Raw genomic sequence first — 27,146 nt, forward strand, 5'->3', positions numbered from 1 at the left:
GAACCCGTGAGCACTACCTCACTTTTTAAATATATATTATTTCTGTTCTTGCATGATTTTTAATCTATTTAATATACACATACTGTAATAGATTGATTTATTTATTTGTTTATTCTATATTATGTATTGGATTGAACTGCTGCCGCAAAGTTAACAAATTTCACGACACATGCCGGTGATATTAAACCCGATTCTGAATCTGATTCTGATTCTCCATTCTGAGGCTGTGTCCTCTGGTCTTCGACTCTTTCACACAGGAAATATCCTCCCCACATCCACTCTATCAAGGCCTTTCACCATCCAATTGGTTTCATTTAGGTCAACCCTTATTCTTCTAAATTCCAGTGAATACAGGCCCAAAGCCAGGAAACGCTTTTCATAAAAGCCGTTCAATCCTGGAATCATTTTACTGAACCTCCTTTGAACCCTCTCCAGTTTCAGCACATCCTTTCCAAAAGAAGCGGCCCAAAACTGCTCACAAAACTCCAAGCAAGGCCTCACCGGTGCTTTATAAAGTCTTAGCATATAAAGCCATCAATTCCATCATCCAAATCATTGCCATATAACATGAAAAGAATCATTCCCAACACAGACCCTTGTGGAACACCACTAGTCACTGGCAGCCAACCAGAAAAGGCTCCCTTTATTCCCACTCTTTGCCTTCTGCCAATCAGCCACTGCTTTATCCATGCTACAGTTTTTCCTCTAATATCATGGGCTCATAACTTGTTAAGCAGCCTCATATGTGGCACTTTGTCAAATGGCCTTCTGAAAATCCAAGTACACAATATCAACCAATTCTCTTTTGTCTATCCTGCTTGTGCTTTTTTCAAAGAATTCCATCAGATTAGTCAGACAAGATTTTCCTTTGAGGAATCCATGCTGACTGCGGCCTATTTTATCATATGCCTCCAAGTACCCCCAAACCACATCCTTAATAATGAACTCCAACATCTTCCCAACCGCTGAGGTCAGACTAACTGGCCCATAATTTTTGCTTCTCTGCCTTTCTCCCTTCTTGACGAGTGGAGTGACATTTGAAGTTTTCCAGTGTTCCAGAACCTTTCTAGAATAAAGTAATTTTTGGAAGATCATTTCTAATGGCTCCACAATCTCTTCAGCCACATCTTTCAGAACTCTGGGGGGTACATCATCTGGTCCAGGTGACTTAACTACCTTCAGACCTTTCAAGAAACTTCTCCCTTGTAATGATAACTTCACATACTTCATGACCACTGACAACTGGAACATCCATCACACCGCCAGTGTCTTCCACTGTGAAGGCTGATGCAAAATACTTATTCAGCCATTTCCTTGTCCCTATTTCTACTTCTCGAGCATCATTTTCCACCAATCTGCTCTGACCTCTCTTTTATACTCTATATATCTAAAGAAATTTTTGGTATCTTCATTAGTATTATTGGCTAGCTTAATTTTGTTTCTCATCTTTATCTTCTTAATTAATTTTTAGTTGTCTTCTGTTGATATTTAAAAGCTTCCCAATCCTCTAACTTCCCATTAATTTTTACTCTATTATATGCCCTCTCTTGGGCTTTTATTTTGGCTTTGACTCCTCGGTTGTGTCATCTTGCCTTCAGAATACTTCTTCCTCTTTGGGATGTGTATATTTTGTGCCTTCCAACTGTTTCCAGAAACTCCAGCCATTGCTGCTCTGCTGTCATCCCTACCAGTGTTCTTTTCCAATCAATTATTCTGTCCAACTTCTCTCTCTTGCCTCCATAATTCCCTCTATTCCACTGTAATACTGATACATCTGAGTTTAGCTTCTCCTTCTCAAATTTCAGAATGAATTCAATCATATATGATCACTTGTCCCCGAAGAGTTCTTACACTCTCTAATCAATTCTGGTTCATTGTGCAACAGCCAATCCAGAATAGTTGATCCCCAAATGGGATCAACCACGAGCTGCTCTAAAAAGCCATCTCATAGGCATTCAGGAAAATTTCCCTCTTGGAATGCAGCACCAACCAGGTTTTCCCAATCTATCAGCATATTGAAATCCGCCATGACTAATGCCTTTTTGACATACATTTTCTATCTCCCATTGTAATTTGTAGGCCATAGCTTTACTACTGTTTGGGCATCTGTATACAACTCCCATCAGGATCTTTTTACCCTTGCCGTTCCTTGGCTCTATCTACAATGATTCAACACCTTCCAACCTTAGGCCATCTCTTTCTAATGATTTGATTATAGTTTTTTTTACCAACAAAGCAATGTCAACCACTCTGCCTTCCCGCCTGTCCTTTCGATGTAAAATGTGTATGCTTGGAAATTAAGTTCCCGGCTATAATTTTTCAGCCATGATTCAGTGATGCCCACAACATCATACATGCCAATTTGTTTCTGTGATCTACCTTATTCCCTATACTACAGGGCAGAAATGGCTAATACAACAGGGGCATTATTTTAAGGTGATTGGAGGAAAGTATAGGGGGAGATGTCAGAGGCAAGTTCTTTACACAGAGAGTGGTGGGTATATAGAATGCCCTTTCAGCGGTGTTGGTAGAGGTAGATATATTAGCGGCCTTAATGGACTCTTAGATAAGCACATGGATGATAGAAACATGCAGAGCTAGATAGGAGAGAAGGATTAGATTGACCTTAGAGTAGGTTGAAAAGTTGGCACAAAATTGTGGGCCAAAGGTGCTGTGCTGTAATTTTCCCTGTGTTCTAAATTCTATGTTCTTTAGCTCTGCCTACTCTCCTGCCCACAACACCTACCTGTGCAAACATTCAAGATTCATTTAAGCAACACACACAAAATGCTGGAGGAACTCAGCAGGCCAGGCAGCATCTCTGGAATAAAGTACAATCGTTGTTTTGGCCTGAAACATTGACTGTGCTTTTTTCCATAGATGCTGCCTGGCCTGTTGAGTTCCTCCAGCATTTTGTGTGTGTTGCTCAGATTTCCAGCACCTGCAGATTTTCTCTTGTTTAAGATTAATTTGAGATTCATTTATGGTCAAAGAATGTATAAATTATACAACCTTGAGATTTTCTTGCCCAGAGGTAGCTACAAAGCAAGAAACCCGAAAGAACTCAATTAATGAAAAAAAAGGATAAAAATAAAAATAGAAGACCAACACTCAGTGCTCAAGAAAAAGAAAAAAAATTAAAAATCATGCAAAGTTTTGAAGTGAACAATAACAGCATTCCAAACCAAAACAAAGTCCTCAGATCTGATCCCCAGGGTAGTCCCGAGTAGGCCCAAAGCCTCATTTATCACTTTAAACACAAGAGAGGCCACACCTACACTGTTACTGCTTCCCTTTCTATCAGGTCAAGTCCTGGAACACACTTTCTACATGATATACTTGTACTACCATGAATTTAACATACTCTATCCAATGCTCACAATGTCACTTTCTTAACACCTCTGACTTGTGAAGAATGATATACAAAAAATAAAAATCTCCAATTGCATTCATTAAATATTCCAAGTATATTCTTATAATGAATTTATGTACATACAATCAGTCTATGCATACAAGTTAATCTTATGTATTTATATTTACTGTTTTTATTGCATTCTTTACACTTATTGTGTTTTTCTACGCTGCATTGTAACAATCACTTTTGTGCTGAAAAATGACAATAAGCAACCTTGAATTTTGAATGTTTCCATTCCCAAAGCTTTATACCATTCTCACATTCCATTATCACAGCAACAACAATCTTTATGATTGGCAGTTTAGACAGCACTTTCTGAAGTAACCACTTACCCTATTTGCCTGTTGGTAGAAGGTGCTTGTGTGATGACGGAATTGGAAGTTGGTGAAGGCATGGCCTGCTGGTTTGCAATCCCGTTGTCGTGGTTTTGCATCCTAGTGGGCGTAAGCTGGTGCGCTACTTGACCGGATATTACCCCTTGTACTGACCCATGCACTGATATATCCTGAAAGTAAAATATACAGTATGTGTTGACTTTATGATGCCCACTGTAAGGAGTTTGTACGTGCTCTCTGTGGACGCATGGGTTTCTTCTGGGTGCTCTTTTCCTCCCATGGTCCAAAGATGCACCAGTTAAGTAGGTTAATTGGTCATTGTAAAATGTCCTGTGATTAGGCTCGGGTTAAATAGGTAAGTTGACGGATGGCATGGCTCTCTGGGCCGGAAAGGCCAATTCATGCTGTATCTCTAAATAAAATAAATAAATAATGGCTCTGTAGTATTGCAGAGATTTCTAAGATTCTTACCAGCCCATTCAACTCTTACTAACCCATACTTATTGGAATGTGGGAGGAAACCGGGGCACCCAGGGGAAACACAGATGCAAGAGGAGAATGTACCAACTTCTTGTAGACAGCAGCAGGAAATGAGCACCAATTGTAAAGTGTTCAGCTAACTGCTATGCTACTATGGCACCCCTAACTAAGTCAGCTGCATCACTGACAACAGCTTATCCCTTTCCGATAAGCTTAACACATTCTGTGCACATTTTTCCACAGAAGAGAATGGGCACATTGCCGTCCACTCTGACAGTCACCATTATACATTCAGTCTTCTGATGCGTGAACCCACAGAAAGCTTTGGGAGCAGATATTGTCCCTGGCTACGTCCTCAGACCCTGTGCAGACCAGCTTGCAAGAATACCTGTGGATATTTTTAACCTCTCCCTGCTTCATGCTCTGGTCCCCTCCTGCTTTAAGAAGGGTACGATCATCTCGGTACCCAAGAAAATCTAACATCTAGCGCTTCGAGAAGCTGTCTGGCATTTTATCACTTAACTGCACTGCTCTCTTTTGGTACCTTTGACACTCTAATCTGCATTGTTATTGTTTTACCTTATTCAATCTCAATGCACTGCGGAATGATTAGATCTGTATAAACAGTACACAAGCTTTTCACTGTATCTTGATACATGTGATAACACTAAACCAATATGCATGCAATGCCAATAAAGGTATCCTTAACTCAAAAAAGAGGAAGGACTGCAAGCTTTCTACAAGTTGAACAATATTTCAAGGAGCAGGAAAAAAAGTCAACAATTTAGGTCAAAAACATTTCATCAGAACTGGAAAGTAGAGAAGACCAATGAATTTTAAATAGCAAAGAGAGGGAGGGACAGAGGGACAGAAAATAACAGTCCAGACAAAATTTATTTTAATTTGTGATTTATTTAGAGATACAGGTCCTTCCAACCCACTGAGCTGCACCACTCAGCAACCTGCCAACTTAACCCTAGTTTAAACACAGGACAATTTACAATGATTAATTAACCTTCTAACCAGTACTTCTTTAGACTGCGGGAGAAAACCAGAGTACCCAGAGGAAACCCATGTGGTCACGGGGAGAACTTTAATACAGATGGCGGCAGAATTAAACTCCAAACTGCAACACCCAGGACTGTAATAGTGCTGTGGTAACCACTATGCTACCATAATGCCCAGGTTATCAAGATAACAGCAGTCAATAAACCAGTGATTAAAGACAAGAGAGGAAATAAGAAAGGAATCAAAACTGAGAAGTTGAGAGAAACTAGCTGGTGGAAAATCTGTGGAGAGAAACTAAATGGTGGAGGGAAAGAGGCTGCTCTTAAAATGTTTCCTATTTTCCAACCTTTCTAAAATGTCTGTCTTGCCAAATCACTTCTGCTATACAGTACATTACAACCTTGTTCTCAGTAGATGCCAACTGGGTATTTCATCTGGTTAGCCTCCAACCTGATGATGAATATAGATTTCTCCTGGTTAAAAAAATTTCCCTCTCCTTTTATTCCCCAGTCTAGCCTCTTACCTATCACCTCTACCTAGTGCCCCTCCTCCTTCCTGTTCTCCTATGGTCCACTTTCCTCTTCTATCAGATTCCTTCCTCTCCAGCTCTCTACCTTTTCCACCCACCTGGCTCCACTGTCATGAGCCCTGTGGGCCCGTGCACCTGTACTTATTAACAGTTGTCTTATCTAGAGTCATTGCGCCCTTGTGATTTCTGTTTAATCTTGTCAAGTTTATTTTGACTGGCATGGGTCATCTCGCAGTGTCGCTCAGTCAAGCCACTGATATCCTATGAATAAACCCTTGTTTCTGTCCCTACATGAGAGTCTGCTGTTCCTCCGCACCTTGCTTCAGTTATCCATCAACGCACACTGTGACATTCACTTATCACCTTCTAGCTAGTCCTCATTTCCCCTCCACCCACCTTTTCTGGTGTCTTCCCTCTTCCCTTCCAGTCCTGAAGAAGGCTCTCAGCCCAAAACACCGACTGTTCAATCATTTCCATAGGTGCCGCCTGACCTGCTGAGCTCCTCTAGTATTTTGTAAGTGTTGATTCTTAATCTGAATTTTTTTTACCATAAGGCAAAGATAAGCTTTAGCTGTTCATCTTTACTCAAGCTTTATCCAAGTGCTGCTTTTGGCTTGTTCTACATTTATAAAATCATCGTGGCATGGTAACAATAGCAGTTAGCGTAACACTTTACAGCACCAGCGACCCGGGTTAATTTCTGTCTGTAAGGAATTTGCATATTCTCCCTGTGACCACATGGGTTTCCTCCAGGTGCTTGGTTTCCTCCTGCAGTTCCAAAGACCTGGTTATTAGTTTAATTGGTCACATGGGTGTATTAGGGTGGCACGGGCTCATTGGGTCAAGGCCTGTTATCATGCTGATTCGCTAAGCAAATTATTTAAAAATCATTGCAACAGACACAGTCTCATGCCTGGTAAAGAGGATTTATTTGCATTATAGAACATCCTTCAGGATACTTACTGTTCACTTCATTGTAAAGTGAAAGCTAGAAGATCAATACCTCAGTGAATAACCTGATCTGTTGCATTGTTTACCTTCTCAGGTCGAGTTGCAGATACAATCCGGGACAGAGTAGATATTTGAGCCGTGCTGTCAGTAATTGATGCCTCTTTGCTCGTTACCTCAGCCAGACTAGAAATATTCAACCCCGCCGCAGCCTGCAAAAGAGAAAGAAACTGGCTAAATACAGGAGATTCTGCAGATGCTGGAGATCTTGAGCAACAGAAACAAAACGCTGAAGGAGCTCAGCAGGTCTGGTAGCATCTGCAAAGGGGAATTATTAGTTAATGTTTCAGGCCGAGACCCTTTATCAGGAACCTTCAAGCTCAAGTTTATTGTCATTCAGCCATACACATGTATACCACCAAATGAGACAATATTCCTGGGTGATGCTTCAATTTGGGGCACATTTGACTACTTGAAAATCTGAAGAATTAAATTTCTTAAAACTTTGCTTTGTTTATGTTATAACTATTATTTTAGATTTTGGAATGAAAACCTGATCTTGGCATTGATCAACCTTCAAAATAACATTTATATTTTAAGATGTTATTGCAGAGTTTTCATGGATGAATGTCATTACCACCATACCATCAAAGCACTGATTCTAATTTAAAATAAGATTTCAAAGTCAATCCTGCAAATAAAAACCATGTGCTTTAGTAAATTTGTTTTAATTCATTTTAGGTACATTCAGAATATATTTTTGAGACTCATTTTCTTAAGCGTGTCAATATTTACCTTGGCTAAACAACAAAATGTTTGACTACTAATTAGGCTATTGGAATGTTAACCCTTTTTGACAGCACTTGACTCCAGCAAATGAGTTCAGACCAATATTACTAAACAAAACTTAATTTCCCATCAAAATATGCACTGTGCTGTTAATGACAAAATACTTCTGATATTGACAAGCAATGGATTTAGTTCATTATTAACTCTGATGAAACATCTGTCCAACTAGAAGAAGCAACAATTAAAAACACATCCTTACAGTCTACACTATTTATCAAAATTACATAAAAGATCACAGTTTTTAAGGCAGGCGGCTACAGAACTTTGTTAAAAACATCCATGTTAAACACGAACAAAAGCAGCCCAGCAAAACTAGGCATTGTCTAGTCCTGTTAAAAAAAAGTGTTTTCCAAATATCTGCCTAACCCTCCCCAACTCTGGAATAAGCAGCAATTTGAATTTCTAATAGATTATTGAGATCACGATTTTTCAATAGTCCATAAGGAAGAACACTTTTTTAACATGGACAAAACATTTACTCGGCCTTCTGCACACTTCCTTTTATCACTAAGATTTATGAAATATCCAAAGAAATCTCAACAACAAAAAGCAACACTTGAAATTTAAAGCACCGTTTTTTCTCTTCGTCTCCTCAGGAAGATGGAGGCCATTCTGTTCTTGTTGCTGGCCTGCTAAGATTCTGGCGGGGTACTCTCTGCTATGAAACTTTGTACTGCCTGTCATTTCTTATCAGCAGTCCTTTTATTTCTTTCATTATCTCTCCACTGTCGGCTCTTCAGTTTCTGTTTGCGCTTTGGTAATTGTGCGATTACATTAAGTTTTTCTGTCTCCCTTCTTCCTTTGCATCTCTCTCTTTCTCTTTCAAGGTATTGCTGATATTTCACTGGGTCTTCTTCAATTGGGTCTCTGAATTTTTTTGATCGATCTGTTGATGACTTTGTGGCCATCTTGATAACTTCACTGCCAGTTGTGTGATGGCGAAGACGTAATAGTAATGACATTTCTCAATTTTTAAAGAAAAAGTTGGTCAAGTCTTGCACATGCTAACTCGACTTGATAGCTGGCTTGTAAATGTAATTTAAAGATACAGAAATAATGTGAAGTTATTTTTTTCTCAGTTAAAGCACTCATATAGCAACTCATTCGGTAATGACACGTAATAAGCATATTCTCAGATCAGGAGGAATAAATCTTTAAATCACTCACATTTCTGGACATCAAAATGTCAGTCGCTTGCCATGACAGCCACATGCTCCCCTGTCACTTCCCATTTCCATGGCAACCACATATGCAGTTGTTTGAAAAAACTTGATTAGTCTCCAAAATGTGTTGCATGTTGATAATGGCAGAAGTGCTGGTGCAGCGATTCTTTGTCATAAAATATGTCCAAATTATACTTTTAAAAACCCACATGATTTGACCTGTGTTTTAAAAGTTCTTGTGGGAAAATACAAACTGGAAGTTTCATGAATTTAATACTTATTACTTTATTTTGAAGACAAAGTTACAGAGTCCACTTAGGGGAGGCCCAAAATAGTGAAATTCTGGGGCATTCAAGTTTTTAACCACTTAAAAATTAAGAAAATATTATTTATGAAGCATACTGAAAAAAGTTTAGAATTACTATTACCTAACTTTTAAAACCTCAGTACTAGTTTTCGTAAAAAAAACTTTTTTTCTTGAGAATCTACCTCAGGGACGGAAATGTTACCCTAATTAAAGAATCATCCTCCTCCGGACCAAGGTGCACAACACAGAACTATAAATTACACACATAACACATAAAGTTAACAAGAAACAAGGTGCATATACAATAGATTTTAAAAAGTATACAGTATAACACTACTAGAGCTTCATACATGATGAGACCTGGGTGGTAGCAGAGTATTCAGTCGTCTCTCGGCCTGGGGGGGAAGAAGCTGTTTCCCATTCTAACAGTTCTTGTCCTGATGTTATAGAACTTCCTTCCTGGTGGTAAAATGGGGATCAAAGAGATTGTTGGACGGATGGAAGGATCAGTGACAATGCTAATGGCCCTGCTTACACAACGCTCCTGATAAATATCTCTGTTGGGGTTTAAGGAACTCTGATAATCCTCTCAGCAGTCCTTGCAATCCTTGCGGTCAGTTGCCTGACAATTCCCGCACCAGACGCGATACAGCTAGTCAGAACAGTCCCAATGGTATTCCTGTAAAAATTGGTTAGAATGGGTGGGGTGGGGAGGTGAGCATCATGAGCCTCAGTCTCTTCAGGAAATGGAGATACTGCTGTGCCTTCTTGACCAAAGAGTTGGTGTTGAGGGGCCGGGTGAGATCATCCATTACGTGCACTCCCAGAAGCCCGGTGCTCCTATCTGTCTCCATAGAAGAGCTGTGTATGGGCAATGAGATGTGGTCATTCTGCACCTTCCTAGTGTCCACAATCATCGCTTTGGTCATGTCCACGTTGTGGTCCTCGTACCATTCTACTAGCCCCTCCACCTCCTCTCCGTTAACAAGACCGACTACTGTTGTGTCATCAGCAAACTTGATGATTGGGTTTGAGCTGGATCAAGCGATACATTCATGTTTAAATGGTGTGTAACAGCACAGGCTGAGCATCCTGATGAAGGGTCCACTCTCCCTTGTCAGCACTGTTTGTACTATTTAATTATGAAATTACTTCTTATTTTGATAGTTTACTAGCATATATAGCTCACAGGACTATGGCAAAAACAATAGTTAAAACATTAACATCCTTGTAATTCAAAATTTTATCATGTGGAAGTATAATCCAACTGGTCAGTGTGAGGTGGGAAATTGCACTCTAAATTTTAACATATTCACTAACCCTTTTATTGTCTTCCTCTTCCTGTGCTTTCCGAAATTCCTGCTCCAAAGAACACGCAAGTTCACTAAAGAGCCCAACTTCTTCGCAGTTCTTCAGAAAGCGAGTGGGTGTTGGCGTCTGATCTGTAAAGGAACACGTTAGATTATTAGTTTTGTTCACGTTAAATAATACAAAATAAAGATTATTTTCTATTGTTTCTATCCTTAACCAATCATTTTCCAGTGTAGATCAGCACACGCAGTATTCTGGAGGAACTGCCTGTCATTTGAAGGCATAAGGTGCGTTTGTCTTCATTTGTAAGGGGATTAAGTTCAAGAGCCACAAATGAATGTTGCAGCTCTATAAAGCATGAGTCAGACCACACTTGAAGTATTGCGTTCAGTTCTGCTCCCCCTCATTTTAGGGAGGAGGTAGAAGCTGTAGCTGAGGAAGTGTACCAGGATGCCGCTTGGATTAGAGGACATGTCCTATGAGGATAGGTTGAGTGAGCTAAGACTTTTTTATTTGGAGAGAAAGAGGATAAGAGACAACTTGATAGAAGGGTATATTATAATAAGAGGCATGGATAGAATGGACAGCCAACAATTTTTTTCCTGGGTGGAGATGGCTAATATGAGGGGCGTAACTTTAAGGTGTTAGGAGGAAAGTAGGGGGGGGGGGGAGGAGGTCAGAGGAATGTTTTCTACACAGTGTGGCGGGTGAACGGAATGTGCCACCAGGAGTGGTGGTAGAGGCAGATACATCAGGGACATTTAAAGGAATTTTAGACAGGCACATGGATGATAGAAAAATGGAGGCCAATGTGGGAGGGAAGGGACAGATTGATTCTGGAGTAGTTTAAAAGCTTTGTGGGCTGAAGGGCCTGTAGTGTACTGTACTGTTCCTTGTTCGATTAACTCAGCAAGTCAGGCAGCACTTTGTGTGCGTTCCAGATTTCTGGCATCTGCTGCCTCCCTTGTGTCTCAAACATAGATCAGTGTCACAACCGAAAACTTTTCCTCAGTCTTCAAGCATCACAACTGTAAGCTTTCCTTGCTCTTCAAGCCTGTCCATTCAAAATGATCAAAAATTAATTTTCCAATTAAATTATAGCATTCCAAATCAAAAAGACAGGCAAAAGTCTGGGAACATATCTACTGCTCTAATGAAGGTTTTGTCTAATTTGCTGGATGCGCTGCTGAAGATAAAGTGGCAAGATTCTGATCTCAATGTTGACAAGCTAATTAAGTCTGAGCCTTATACAGTTCCACTGCAGGCCCCTCCTAGAATAAGCAGTCTGATTCCTCGCAAGTACCTTCACATGAGGGAAGTTGGAACAGTCCCTGACAATGAAACTTCTAAAGAAAATCGTTCGACACCTGGCTAAACCCTGCGCTCTGGCTGAATTAGCTGTCAAAACTTCAGATCGTCGATACAGTTAGGAAAAGAAAATAATTCTCACAAGAGCAAACACGAGGAAATCTGCAGATGCTGGAAATTCAAACAACAACACACAGCAAACCAGGCCAGGCAGCATCTATAGGGAGAAGCGCTGTCGACGTTTTGGGCTGAGACCCTTCGTCAGGACTAACCGAAAGGAAAGATAGTAAAAGATTTGAAAGTTGTGGGGGGAGGGGAAAATGCAAAATGATAGGAGTAGACCGGAGGGGGTGGGATGAAGCTAAGAGCTGGAAATGTGATTGGCGAAAGTGATACAGAGCTGGAGAAGAGAAAGGATCATGGGATGGGAGGCCTCAGGAGAAAGGAAGGGGTGGGGAGCACCAGAGGGAGATGGAGAACAGGCAAACAACTAAATATGTCAGGGATGGGGTAAGAAGGGGAGGAGGGGCATTAATGGAAGTTAGAGAAGTCAATGTTCGTGCCATCAGGTTGGAGACTACCCAGCTGGTATATAAGGTGTTGTTCCTCCAACCTGAGTTTGGATTCATTTGGACAATAGAGGATGGGTAGACATATCAGAATGGGAATGAGATGTGTTATTAAAATGTGTGGCCACTGGGAGATCCTGCTTTCTCTGGCAAACAGAGCGTAGGTGTTCAGCAAAACGGTCTCCCAGTCTGCGTCGGGTCTCACCAATATATAAAAGGCCACACCGGGAGCACCGGATGCAGTATACCACACCAGCCGACTCACAGGTGAAGTGTCACCTCACCTGGAAGGACTGTCTGGGGCCCTGAATCGTGGTGAGGGAGGAAGTGTCAGGGCAGGTGTAACACTTGTTCCATTTACAAGGATAAGTGCCAGGAGGGAGATCGGTGGGAAGGGATGGGGGGACGAATGGACAAGGGAGTTGCGTAGGGAGCGATCCCTGCAAAAAGCAGAAAGCGAGGGGGGGAGGGAAAAATGGGTTTGGTAGTGGGATCCCATTGGAGGTGGCAGAAGTTACGGAGAATTATACATTGGACTTGGAGGCTGGTGGGGTGGTAGGGAAGAACAAGGGGAATCTTATCCCAAGTGAGGTGGCGGGTGGATGGGGTGAGGGCAGATGTGCGGGAAATGGGAGAGATGCGTTTGAGAGCAGAGTTGATGGTGGACGAAGGGAAGCCCCTTTGTTTAAAAACCCTAACCCTCCCGTCCCATGATCCTTTCCCTTCTCCAGCTCTGTATCACTTTCGCCAATCACCTTTCTAACTCTTAGCTTCATCCCACCACCTCCGGTCTGCTCCTATCATTTCGCATTTCCCCCTCTTCCCACTACTTTCAAATCTCTTACTATCTTTCCTTTTGGTTAGTCCTGACGAAGGGTCTCAGCCCGAAATGTCAACAGCGCTTCTCCCTATAGATGCTGCCTGGCCTGCTGTGTTCCACCAGCATTTTGTGTGTGTAATTCTCACAAGCATACTCTGCTCCCCCCATCCTGCACCAGCAAACATCCCAACATCCTTCATGGAAATATTGGAACCAAAATGTAAATTAAGTTACCAACACGATATTTTCCCCATTTCTGTCCATTCTAAACCTGGACAACATGACATTCCAGTACACTCATCAAATTTACATGATTAAAAATCCAAAAGTATTAACAAATATTAGTACTAACAAACTGGTTGAACAAACTAGGGCTTTTCTTTTTGGAGCAAAAGAAGATGAACAGCGATGATAGAGGAGTACGAGATGATGAGAGGCATAGATCAACTGGACAGTCAGCGACTTTTTCCCAGGATGGAAATTTCTAACACAAGGGAGCATAATTTTAAGGCGATTGGAGGAGCATATGGGAGTATGTCAGAGGTAAGTTTTTTTACACAGAGAGTACTGGATGTGTGAAATGCCCTGCCATAGGTGGTGTAAAGACAGATACATTAGGGGCATTTAAGAAACTCTTAGAGAGGCACATGGATGACAGAAAAATAGATAGATAGGTGGGTACTTTATTGAGCAAAGAGGAAATTACAGTGTCACAGTAACATTAAAAGTGCACAGATAAACAAGTATTAGAAGTAAGAAAGAACAAAAAAAACAAGTTACCTTAAAAATAAGATGTACAAGATATACAAGTTCACACTGATAAGATGGTAACGCAAGAACTGCCGTAATATTATACATTAATGGGTGCATATTTACACTGTCTAGATAAGAAGTGATGGTAGTATTGCGCAGTATTGCACAGGGTGTCCGCAACAGCAGGATGTGGTAAACAGAGCTAAACAGGGCTTAAACTGAGCTGTGGTAAACAGAGGCTAATAACAGTCTGAAATGAGGGGATCATCATTTCCCCAGCTACAAACTGACTCATTTTAGGGACCAACGGCCAAGGGTAAGAATGACTTCATATACTGCTCTTTGGAGCTTCACAATTGTCTTAAGCTATTTCTAAAAGTGCTCCTCCGTTCAGCCAAGGTGGCATGCAGAGGGTGAGAAACATTGTCCAGAATTGTCAGTGTGTCTAGTTTGACTCCTATAACAGAGCCATCCTTTCTAATCAGTTAATGAGCCTGTTGACATCACCTGTATTGATACCATTGCCCCAGCACACCACCGCACAGAAGATTGTACTGGTGGCAACAGACTGGTAGAATATGTGAAGGTGAGGCCTGCATACTCCAAAGGACCCCAGTCTCCTCAGGAAGTAGGGGCGACTCTGGCCCGTCTTGTTCACAGCCTCTATTTTATTGCTCCACTCAAGTCTGTCATCCAGGTGCACCCCCAGGTACCTGTAGGTCCTCACCACCTCCACGTCCTCACCATCGATAGTAACAGGGAGCAGTGCAGGCTCGGTCTTCCTAAAGTCCATCACCATCTCCTTTGTCTTACTGATGTTGAGCTGCTGTTGATTCAGCTTGCACAATTCAACAAAGTCCTACACCGGGCCCCTGTCCTCCCTTTATACACCCAACTGTTGCTGAATCATCAGAGAATTTCTGCAGATGACATGACTCAGTGTTGTATTTGAAGTCGGAGGTATACAGGGTAAACAGGGAGTGAGCCAATACAGTCTCCTGTGGACCCCAGTGCTGCTTATAGCCGTGTCTGACACACAGCTCTGAAGCTGCACAAACTGTGGTCTGCCAGTCAGGTAGTCCATTATCCAGCATACAATGGAAGTGCCAGCCTGCTTTGAACAGAGATTTTCCTCAGCAATCAGGGCTGGATGGTATTGAAAGCACTTGTGAAATCAAGAAAGCACAATCCTCACAGTGTTGCCCTGTTTATCCAGATGGGAGTAGGCTCTGTACTGCAGGTAGATTACTGTTGACCCCAATGTGTTCCTGGTAGGCAAACTGCAGGGGATCGAGGGCTGATCTGACCAGGGAGCAGAGATGAACGAGGACCAGCCTCTCTAGGGTCTTCATGATGTGTGTGGTCAGGGCCAGTGGACAGTGGTCATTCAAGACTTTCATGACCCTCCTTGGGTATTGGGACCACACATGATGTGTTCCACACAATCCACAAAAATGAAGGGCTCTGTAGGAGGGAAGGGTTAGATTGATCTTAGAGTAGGTTAAAAGGATAGCACAATATTGTGGGCTGAATGGCCTTTACTGTGTTGTTATGTTCTATGAAGTTGCCCATCTTCTGCAGAATGGAGTCCAAGATTGTTACTGCAGGACTCCATCTGATAGATTGGTGGGTGTCCTCTTACCAAACCTGACTTGATAGGCTCTGTGGCTAGCCATATTTGTGGCGGTCTGCGAGTCCACAAGTCCACTGGAGTGTTTGGATACCCGATGTCTGCGAGTCTGTCAGCCAACTGGAGGCTGGAGACTGGGGGGCAGCCTATCCTGGGGTTGGAGGCTTGTCTGTGTGTGAGTGGGTGGTTGGGAGGGAGAAAAAAATTGCCCTGATTGTGGTGGTAGTGTCAGACTGAAAGACATTTAAGACACTCATAGATAGGCATATGGATGATAGAAAAGTGGAGGGTCAGATACATCTTGTAGTCGGTTAAAAGGACAGCATGACATCACGTGCCAGAGAACCTGTACTGTGCTGTACTGTTCCACCATTCCACTGAGGATGATTTATCATCCCTCTCAACTCCAATCTGCTGTATTCTCCCTGTAACTATTGACTTCCTTACTAATAAAGTATCTATTAACCACTGCTTGAAATATACCCAATAACTTGGTCTCCCTAGCTGTGCAATGAACTCCATCTTCTGGTTAAATAAATTCCTCATCTCTCTTCTAAAGGGATGTCCTATTCTGGGAATGTGGTCCTAGGCTCTCCTGCTATTGGAAACATCCTCTCCACATCCACACTGTCAAGGTCTTTCAATATTTTGCTAGGTTTCAATGAGCTCCACCAGTACAGACATCAAACACCCCTCAAATGTTAACCCTTGCATTCCCAGGATAATTCTTGTCAACCTCCTCTGGATCTCAGCACATCCTTTCTTAGATATGGGCTTTGAGGTAATCTACAGATGTAAATAAAAAACTGACGTTCCAATTTTGGACCCAGCTGCACCAAATTAGTCAGAGATGAGTATTATTCTTCAAGCTTTGAGCAATTGCTGTTGAGGTTTCCCTGTTTTAGCTTGCGCAGCGCATGGATAATTGAGGTTGTGGTTCTGCTGCTTTTCAAAACAGTTCAAAACCGTGTAATTTTTGAGCCCATCGACATGGTGAAATTATTTCCTGGAATTACACAGAAGGTTTTTCACTTCAATCTGCCTCCTCCCCCCCCCCCACCCACCTTCCTCCTCACTGGGTCTCAGCTGTCACCTGCCAGATTGAACTCCTTCCACTCTCCACATCTTGTTATTCTGACTTCTTCCACCTTCCATTCCAGCCTCTTCCCAAAACGTCAGTTGTTTATTCCCCTTCATAGACGCTGCCTGGCCTGCTGAGCTCCTCCAGCAATTTGTGCGTGTTGCTTTGGATTTCCATCATCTGCAGAATCTCTCGTGTTTCTGAGGAGTTTTATTTTATTTGTTTTACATATTTTATCATTATTCTACTATTGAATGAACAGTATGTGTTCTGTAAGTGTAGACTTTAGCAAAGATTTTAAACCATACATGTTGTGAATCAAAACAGCTTTGCTCTTTTACCAGTCTGTAATTCTGATTGAGGGGTAGCGTTCTCTTACCTGATAAAATGTTGTCTGTTTTTATTGCTGGGAACTTCAAAGTCATTTCATGTTTATGGCTATGAATCATGAGGTGGTCCTCCGTTGGAAACCTCTGCAAGAGAAACAAACATTATGTGATTTCACTGCTGTAAAGTGGAGAAAGATCCCAGGCAATTCATTTTAATTGTATCATAAAGACTTACTTTCCTTTTAATAGTTTTTCAATGAACATAAACTGAGTACTAGGAAATAACCATATTACTGACATTTGCAAATTTAAGGAACAATATCAGCAATGACCTAATAATTATAAATTCAAATTCAAAGTAAATTATCACTGAAGTACATGTATGTCACCATATACTGTACTACCCTGAGGTTTGTTTTCTTATGGGCATTTACAGTAGTACAAAGAAATGCAATAGAATCAATGAAGCTACACACAAAGACAGACGAACAGCCTACGTGCATAATAAGATAAACTGGAGAAGTACAAAAAAAATCAAATAAATAAATAACATTGAGAACAGGAGTTGTCAAGACCTTGAAAATGAGTCCATAGGAGTCATCAGCAAATTTAAATATGGCATTGGAGCTCAAAGTTCAAAGTTAATTTTATATTCAAAGTACAGTACATATATGCAGCGCTTAGCCTCACAGTCATCAGCAGAAAATGAGTAGAGCAGGGGCTAAGCACACAGCCTTGCAGTGCATCTGTGTTGAAAATGATTTCTATACTTACTGCAAGTTTTCTAAGTAAATGAATGTGCCTTCTAAAAGTAATACTGGACAATAACACCTGATATTATGAATTCCATATACTGCAAACCCCATATTTTCTTGAGAAAGAATATCCCTATGTTTATTATTAGATAATTCTACATTTAACAAGACTTTCAGGTAACTACGAGGTTTCCAGGAACACATCCTACAACTCTGCCTACAAAAAGTAGTGGAAGCAGCCCTGTCCATCACAGGTAAAACTCTCCCCACCTTTGAGCACACCTACACCGAGCGCTGTTGCAGGAAAGCAGCATCCTTAAGGGCCCCAGCACCCAGGACATGCTCTTGTCTCACTGCTGCCATCAAGAAGGTGGTACAGGAGTCTCGGGACCCACACCACCAGGTTCAGGAACAGTTATTACCCCTCAACCATCAGGCCACTGAACCAGTGGGGTAAACTTCACTCACACCAACACTGAACTGTTCCCACTTTCGAGTTCATTTCACCTTATGCTCTCAATATTTATTGCTTATTTATTTATTATTATTATTTTGTTTTATTTTCTTTCTGTAGTTGCACAGTTCATTGCCTTTTGCACATCAGTTGTTTGAACATCCTGTTATGCGCAATTTTTTCTAAAATTCTTTTGTGTTTCTTTATATTTATTATGAATGCCCACAAGAAAATGAATGACATATATGTACTTTGATAATAAATTTACTTAGAACTTTGAACATCACTTTTGTAACACAAAGTAATACTTTATTATTTCATCATAGATTTCAATTGTACCTGTCATCCTCTAATATATTATCACTGATAACACTTTCACACATATTCATAAGTACTTCCTTTGGCAAACAAGCAGATCCTTATAGTGTCTAATAGGAATGGTCATTAAAGACCCAAACAAAATATCCCTAATGCATAAGAATATTGGATATAAGCCATCTGAAAGCTGATGAAATGACTGCTGGGCCAATCTTCCAGCCAACTCAAGCACATAACCCCTGAATCTATTATATTGTATTCATGCTGATGTCAGGACTATTAAGGAGGGAAGACAATGCTTGAAATAAATTAATCAGAATCAGATTTATTATTACTCTCTTACTTGTGTAAATTAAATTTTGTGGCCACAGGACAGTGTAAGACATAATATTGCTATAAATTACAAAATAAGTAGTGTAAAAAAGGAACAATGAGGTAGTGTTTATGGATGGTACAGAAATCTGATGGCTGAGGGGAAACAGTTGTTTCTGAATCATAAAAAGAAGGCACCACTGAGATTTGAACTCAGGATGTCCTGTCTTCTAGACAGGTGCTTTAACCAACTAAGCCACGGTGCCAGCTACTACCTGTGCTCCTAGCAAAATAATTGGGAAAAAAAAACTACTTGTTGATAACACAAATGGTTTGTGTAGATGAGGTTATTTGACTATTTGATAATTTGACAACATTTGGAGCCACAGTAGCATTGTGGTTAGTGCAACTATTACAGCTCAGGGCATTCTGGAGTTCAGAGGTCAACTCTAGCACTGTTCTGTAAGGAGTCTCTGTAAATCCTCCCCATGGAACGCATGGGCTTTCCCCGGGTGCTCTGGTTTCCTCCCAAAGACCAAAGACGTATCAGGTAGGTTAATTAGTCATTGTAAATTGTCCTGTGATTGGGTTAGTGTTAATTGGGTTTGTTGGAGGGGTATGGTTCAAAGGACCAGAAGAGCCTACTCCACACTGTATTGCTAAAATAAAATAACATAAAAATTATTGATCACTTGGAATGACAGAGTCTAATCAGGGACAGCCAACCTGGCTTTATCAAAGGCAGATCCCATCTGACCAATCTGATTGAACTTCTTGAAGAAAAAGGCTGGCATGGTAGCATAGTGGTTAGCATAATGCTTTACAGTCCATTTCCAGCTGTAAGATCCGGGTACAAGACCCACCACTATCTGTAAGAAGATTTTACATTCTCCCCATGACTGTATGGGTTACATCTGGGTACTCCCACATTTCAAAGATCTAGGAGTTAGCATTAGTAAGTTGTGACCACGCGATGCTGGTGCCAGAGGTATAGTGACACTTGCAGGCTGTCCCCAGCACATCCTAGGACTATATTGATCATTGACACAAAAAAATGCATTACACTGTATGTTTCAATGTTTTGATGTACATGTGATAAGTAATCTTTATCTTTAAAATAGCCTAATGTATTAACAAGCACATAGCAGTAGATGTGGTTTATAGGAACTTTAGGATAGCTTCTTCACCAACATCACTGTTTTCAGTGAACTATGGACATGTATCCCAAAATCCCTAGGTATAAAACACTCTGAAGCTCCCTATCACTTACTCTATATTTCCTAGCAGAATTTGACTTAATCTCCCATTTTTCTGTATTGGTTCAAAGTAAATTTATTATCAAAGTACATTTATGTCACCTTATATAACCCCAAGATTAATTTCAATGCAGGCATTCACTGTAAATACAAAAAACAAACTGGAATCTATGAAAGACAACAGGATGGACAGTCAATCTGCAAAGCTCAACAAACTGTGCAAATAGAAAAAGAAAAAAGAAATAATAATAATAATAAATATCGAGAACATGATATGAAGAGTCCTTGAAAGTGGGTCTATAGGTTGTGGGAACAGTTCAGTGATGGGACAAGTGCAGTTATCCCTACAGGTTCAGGAGCCTGGTGGGTTCTTGATAATGGATGCTGCTTCCTGTAACAGCTTTCCATATAAGTGAGCTCACTGGTTGGGGTGGGGGTGGGGGTGGGGTGATGGTGTTTGCATACCAGGCCATGATGCAACCAGTCTATATACTCTCCACCGCGCATCTATAGAAGTTAGTCAAAGTTTCAGATGACATGCCAAATCCATTTACTACCGCCCAACTCTTCAGATGTGTCTATCAAATGCTATTTCTAAAAGGGAGGACAAACCATCTCCCTATCACTTTCCGTAGTGAAATGTTCAGCCATCACCAGCACAGGAAGGTAAATATAGTTACAAGAGAAGTTCAGAAACTGCATGTGCTGTGACTCACCTCCTGCCTCCCCAGTGTCTTCAGGAAGTCAGGAAATGAGTCATAGAGGGTTGCAACCATATAAGCAAATAGGCCCACTGCTGAGCTTACAACAAAGGGAAGCTGAAGGTGGTTACATTGAGCCTGGTGCCTGGAATCTCTGTTTCACTGAGCTAAGCTGAGATTCAAGCTGTTTCCTGTATGCCAGGCAGGGCTTCAGGGCTAGGACAGGTTCTCCTGTGACGGCAACAACTTCACTTTTACCATGGCTCTTGGGTGCCATGTTGTCCTGCTAAGGAAGTAGCAGATACAGCCATGCCCACCACAGGGAAAGCCCTCCCCTCCTCTGAGCACTCAGGACAGCAGCATCCATCATCAAAGACCCCCCCCCCCCACCCCCACCAGCATCCAAGCCATGCTCTCTTCTTGCTACTACCATTGGGCAAGAGGTACAGGAGCCTTAGGATCCAACCACCAGGTTCAGGAGCAGTTATTACCCTACAACCAATAGGCTCCTGAACCAGTGTGGATAACTTCACTCACCTCAACACTGAACTGATTCTATATCCTACAGACTTACTTTCAAGGATTCTTTTACATCTCATGATTTCAGTATTTTTTTTAATTTGCAGAGTCTGTCTCCTCTTGCACATTTGTTATTTGTCAGTCTTTGGTTATATAATGTTTTTTGTAGATTCTATTGTATTGCTTTTATATTTTTCCTGTAAGTTCCTGTAAGAAAATTAATCTCAAATTAATATATCATATATATACTTTGATAATAAATTCACTTTGAACATTCAAGTCAAAATGCTGCCCTGATTTGGAGTTTCGTCAGTCTTGGCACACAATCTGCAAGGCACTGGAATACTCTCCAACTGTCTGGATCAAAGCAACTCCAACAATAGTCAGGAAGTTATCCTCCATCCAGGATAACACCATCTGTTTAACCTCTACTCAATCCAATCCAATTTAAACATTAATTCCATTCATTACTGATGTATATCATCATCGTTATGTACTATGTCATATGATGTAGGTAGTCATGGTGTTTCCATGATCGTGATTGCTCTTGGGAAATTCTTCTACAGAGGTGGTTTGCCATTTCCTTCTTCTGGGCAGTGTCTTTACAAGACGGGTGGCCCCAGGCATTATCAATACTCTTAAGAGATTGTCCGCCTGACGTCAGCGATTGCATACCCAGGACTTGCGAAATGCACCAGCTGCTCAAACAATCATCCACCACTTGCTTCCATGGCTTCACGTGACCCTGATTGCAGGGGGGGAGGGGTCGCTAAGGAGGTGCTACAACTTGTACAACTTGCCAAAGGGGGATCTGCAGACTAGCGGAGGGAAGAAGCACGTTACATGTCCTTTGGTAGAGACAGATCTCCACCCCATCTCCACTGGTGTCATTATGCTGCCTCATCAAATGTGTCTTAAGAGCTACCAGCTTTCCAGAAGAAAATTGTGTGATATGGAGTTTGGAAGGGTGCTGATATCCTGAGAAAATCTGGATATTCAGGGGTTTGTATATGGGATGGGTAGCACATTCTGGAAAGCAGAAGTCATGAATTTAGTTTTGTGTAGTAGCACTAATATTCATCCACTCTTTATAAAGGAAACCTTTAGAAATGTGCCTCCTGTCTCTTGATTAGTTGCTTCTGCCCAGTGAGAAAATGACACCAAGTCGCCTCTCAGATCCTGGTCAGAATTTCATTGGGGGCATCATTTTCAGGTAATAGAAGCCTGAATTACATGAGTTATTGAGGCCCTTTAACTAGCTGCATCAACACTGGGCATGGAGCCTCCAATGTGCAGAATCAAGAGGTTGTCAACTTAGCCAGCACCATCATGGGTACAGCCCTCCCCATTATCAAGGACATCTTCAAAAGGTGATGCCTTAAGAAGATAGCAACCATCGTTAGGGGTCCTCACCACCCAGGACTCATGCCCTTATCTCATTACTACCATAAGCGAGTGTGTTCAGGAGCCTGAAGGCTCATACACAAAATTTTAAGAACAACTTTTTCCTGTCTGCAACTAGATTTCTGAATGGTCCATAAATCTATAAATATCACCTCACATTTCCTCTTTTGTGCAATTGACTTACTGTATGTAGCATGGTAATTTTTTAATGTTTTACACTATACTGCTGCCAGACTGGGTGGCCTTTTGCACAGCAGGTAGTGTAAAGCCATTACCAGCACCTGCAAGCTAGGTTGAATTCTACCACTGTCTGCAGGAGGTTGTATGTTCTCCCCAGTTCCACTGCCACAAGACAACACTTTGCTGGGGGGGGGGGGGGGGTGGGTTCAAAGCACAGAGTCTGCAGGCCCAAGTCTGTATCCACTGGAGGCTGGAGGTCTACTCTGGGGTTAAAGGGACTGTGTATGTGTGTGGGTGGGTGGGAGGAATGGGGTTATTTTTGCTGTTGCTGTTTATCGTTTGTTGTGATCTGTGTTGTTCTGCTGAGCATTGTGGGCATCCTATGGCAACAGAATGTCAAGTCAAGTCACGTCAAGTCACTTTTTATTGTCATTTCGACCATAACTTCTGGTACAGTACGCAGCAAAAACGAGACAATGTTTTTCAGGACCATGGTGCTACATGAAACAGTACAAAAACTACACTGAACTACGTAAAAACAACACAGAAAAAAACTACACTAGACTACAGACCTACCCAGGACTGCATAAAGTGCACAAAACAGTGCATTCATAACAATAAATAATAAACAAGACAACAGGCATAGTAGAGGGCAGTAAGTTGGTGTCAGTCCAGGCTCTGGGTATCGAGGAGTCTGATGACTTGGGGAAAGTAACTGTTACATATTCTGGTCTGGGAACCTTTTCCCAGACGGCAGGAGGGAGAAGAGTTTGTATGAGGGGTACGTGGATCCTTCATAATGCTGTTTCCTTTGTGGATGCAGTGTATAGTGTAAATGTCCATAATGGCAGGAAGAGAGACCCCGATGATCTTCTCAGCTGATATCTCTATCCACTGCAGGGTCTTGCAATCCGAAATGGTGCAATTTCCGAACCAGGCAGTGATGCAGCTGCTCAGGATGCTCTCAATTCAATCCTTGTAGAATGTGATGAGGATGGGGGGTGGGAGTTGGACTTTGCTCAGCCTTCGCAGAAAGTAAAGACGCTGCTGGGCTTTCTTTGCTATGGAGCTGGTGTTGAGGGACCAGGTGAGATCCTCCGCCAGGTGAACACCAAGAAATTTGATGCTGTTAATGATCTCTACCGAGGAGCCGTCGATGTTCAGCGGGGAGTGGTCGCTCCGTGCCCTCCTGAAGTCAACAACCATCTCTTTCGTTTTGTTCACACTCAGAGACAGGTTGTTGGCTCTACACCAGTCTGTTAGTCGCTGCACCTCCTCTCGATACGCCGACTCATCGTTCTTGCTGCTGAGACCCACCACAGTCGTGTCATCGGCGAACTTGACGATGTGGTTCGAGCTGTGTGTTGCAGCACGGTCGTGGGTCAGCAGAGTGAACAGCAGTGGACTGAGCACACAGCCCTGGGGGCTCCCGTGCTCAGTGTGATAGTGTTGGAGATGTTGCTCCCGATCCGGACTGACTGAGGTCTCCCAGAAAGGAAGTCTAGGATCCAGAGGGGGGTGTTCAGGCCCCGTAGGCTCAGCTTTCCAGTCAGTTTCTGAGGGATGATTGTGTTGAATGCTGAACTGAAGTCTATAAACAGCATTCAAATGTACGTGTCTTCTTTGTCCAGTGGGTTAGGGCCAGGTGGAAGTGGTGGCAATGGCATCATCTGTTGAACAGTTGGGATGGTATGCAAACTGCAGGGGGTCCAGTGAGGGGGGCAGCAGGGTCTTGGTGTATCTCATGATGAGCCTCTCGAAACACTTCATGATGATGGATGTGAGTGCAACGGGACGGTAGTCATTTAGGCAGGACACTGAAGACTTCTTCGGCACAGGGACGATGGTGGCGGCCTTGAAGCATGTTGGAACGGTGGCGCTGCTCAGGGAAATGTGGAAGATATCAGTGAGAACATCTGCTAGCTGGTCTGCACATCCTCTGAGCACTCTACCAGGAATATTGTCTGGTCCTGCAGCCTTCCGTGGGTTGACCCCACACAGGGTTCTTCTCACATTGGCCATGGTGAGACACAACACCTGGTCATTTGGAGCAGGGGTGGACTTACTCGCCACCACCTCATTTTCTGCCTCAAAACGAACGTAGAAGTTGTTCAGCATATCTGGGAGGGAGGCATCAGCCGCACAGCCAGGAGGTACGTGGAGATACTTGCAGGCGGCCCCCAAAATATCCTTAGATTGTGTTGGTGGCTAATGCAAACAACTCATGTCACTGCATGTTTTGATGTACATATGATAAACTTGAATCTTGAACGCTCCCCACCATCGAGGACACCTTCAAAAGGTGGTGACTCAAGAAGATGCTGCCCATCATTAAGGACCTTCATCTCATTACTACCATCAGGAGGAGGTACAAGAGCCTGAAGACCCACTCTCAATGTTTTAGGAACAATTTCTTATCGTCTGCCATCATATTCCTGAACGGCCCATGAACATGATTTCACAATTCCCCTTTTGCATTATTTATATATTTAATGCTTGATTTTATGTGTTGCTCTGTACTGCTGCCACAAAACAACAAACTTCATGACATACATCATTGACAATAAATCTGATTCTGAATCTGCTTCGGACCTCCTGCCTGGACACAGGTTCCACCAGCCAATCTCAAGCAGACTCTATCATGTTTACAGCGCCATCTATTGGCCAGCCAATATCTTCAGCTTCTTGAAACCATTCAGGTTTATAGATTTATAATGCTTATGTCCTTGTGCATTTTAAATATAATTAACAATAATCAATATATGCATCAACAATACAGCACATCCCAGGTAGTCACAAATAAACATTGCTTCTAGGTATATTAAACTAACCATTTATTTAATCAGTAATACTCACCTGAGCACAGCCAGGAGCATTGCAAACGAATGGCCGGTCTTGCTCCAAATTCATAACTGTCTTTGAATTAATCTGACAACCAAATACACAACAGCAAATAAATTAATGATATCTGAGTTGACACTTAAACAAGCTAGATTAATTTTCAACAAAGTAATCTATTTTTATATTTTTTTATTTTTAGATATACAGTGCAGAACAGGCCTTCTGACCTACCAAACCACACCGCCCAGCAAACAATCACCCCCCCCCCCCCACTCCTAATTTCACCCTAGCCTAATCACGGGACAATTTACAAAGACCAATTAACCGACTGACCTGTACATTTTCGGACTGTGGGAAGGAGCCACAGCACCCAGAGGGAACCTACCCCACACAACAAGAACACACAAGCTCCTGACAGAGGATGCCGGAATTGAACTCTGACACCCCGGGCTGTAATAGTGTCACGCTAATTGCAGTGTTACTGTGACACCCTAAATTGTTCTCATCATAATTTTTATACCCTTTGTCTTTCTTGCTTTGTGGCTGCCTGTGTGCCTGTATAATTTATACATTCTTTGACCATGAATATTTGAACAAATAGTGATCAGCACTTAATTTTTGTTCTTTGCAGTTTCCTACAAACTTTTGGTCGAATTGCAACATCTTAAACTTCACAAGTTAGTTATTAATTTGAAATTGTAACATGGCTCATTTGTATGATGTGATGGTTCCACAATTAATACCATTCATGACTCAAATTATTAATTTCATATTGACACACCACCAACAATTAGCACACAGTGAAGAACATCGAATATGGAACATTACAGCACAGTAATTGGGCTGATCTTTTAACCTGTTCTGCTGCAACAAAACTAGCGATTTGTTGACTTGTGGCAGCACAACGCCTGGAGGAAACCCACACGGTCACGAGGAAGCGGGGCAGCTTTTTTTCTGACTTGGCTGTCACTAGCTCCTTGGGAAGCTCAGTTTTAGGCTGAGTTTTAGCCTCCCAGCCAGCATCTGCTGTGGCCAGCCCTGTACGGCCTTCAACTCCCCAACCCCACAGTATCACGAAAAGCAGAGGACGCCATGCAAGCCTAATTCAATGAACCAAGTTCAGGTGAAATTAATGACCAAGAGACACAGACAAAATACATAAGGAATGAACAATTGTTCTATTACACACCTCAATGCCTTTGAATTGAAATCTTACCATTCATTATAATGCCAACTGGTTGGTTACAATTATTTGTAAAGGCTATCCAGCCTAAGTCAGTTTCTGTGTCTTTGTACTTTGGCAAGAGTGGCTTTGGCAAGCCAGGTCTTTATAAACAAATGTATTTAAGGCCCTAGGTGGGACATGAAAGTATATATACAGTACTTGATATCACGTGCTCAGGCTTGGAATTCAGTCATATGGCAATCAATAAGTAAAATACATGAAAAATGCTGAAGGAAGTCAGCAAGTCAGGAAGCATCAATGGAGGGAATTGATAAACACAAGAGATTCTGCAGATGCCAGAAATCCAGAGTAATAAACACAAAATGCCAGAGGAACTCATCAGAAC

General features: G+C 41.9%; 1 protein-coding gene and 1 non-coding gene across 2 annotated transcripts in view; both read right to left on the bottom strand.

Moving 5' to 3' along the window:
* The window catches only part of creb5b (cAMP responsive element binding protein 5b), a 331,645-nt gene that overhangs the window by 260,232 nt on the left and 44,267 nt on the right, over positions 1-27,146 (bottom strand). Inside the window, exons 3-7 of the mRNA XM_059945056.1 lie at positions 25,591-25,662; positions 16,886-16,979; positions 10,355-10,476; positions 6,805-6,927; positions 3,748-3,920 (exon numbers count right to left, since the gene is read on the bottom strand). Of these exons, the coding sequence (XP_059801039.1) occupies positions 3,748-3,920; positions 6,805-6,927; positions 10,355-10,476; positions 16,886-16,979; positions 25,591-25,662 (584 nt within the window). The remainder of the gene's footprint in view (positions 1-3,747; positions 3,921-6,804; positions 6,928-10,354; positions 10,477-16,885; positions 16,980-25,590; positions 25,663-27,146) is intronic.
* On the bottom strand, positions 18,867-18,940 carry trnas-aga (transfer RNA serine (anticodon AGA)). Its single transcript has one exon. It is a non-coding gene; the product is annotated as a tRNA-Ser (tRNA).

Source organism: Hypanus sabinus, chromosome 20 (assembly GCF_030144855.1).
Source record: "Hypanus sabinus isolate sHypSab1 chromosome 20, sHypSab1.hap1, whole genome shotgun sequence".
NCBI lineage: Eukaryota > Metazoa > Chordata > Chondrichthyes > Myliobatiformes > Dasyatidae > Hypanus > Hypanus sabinus.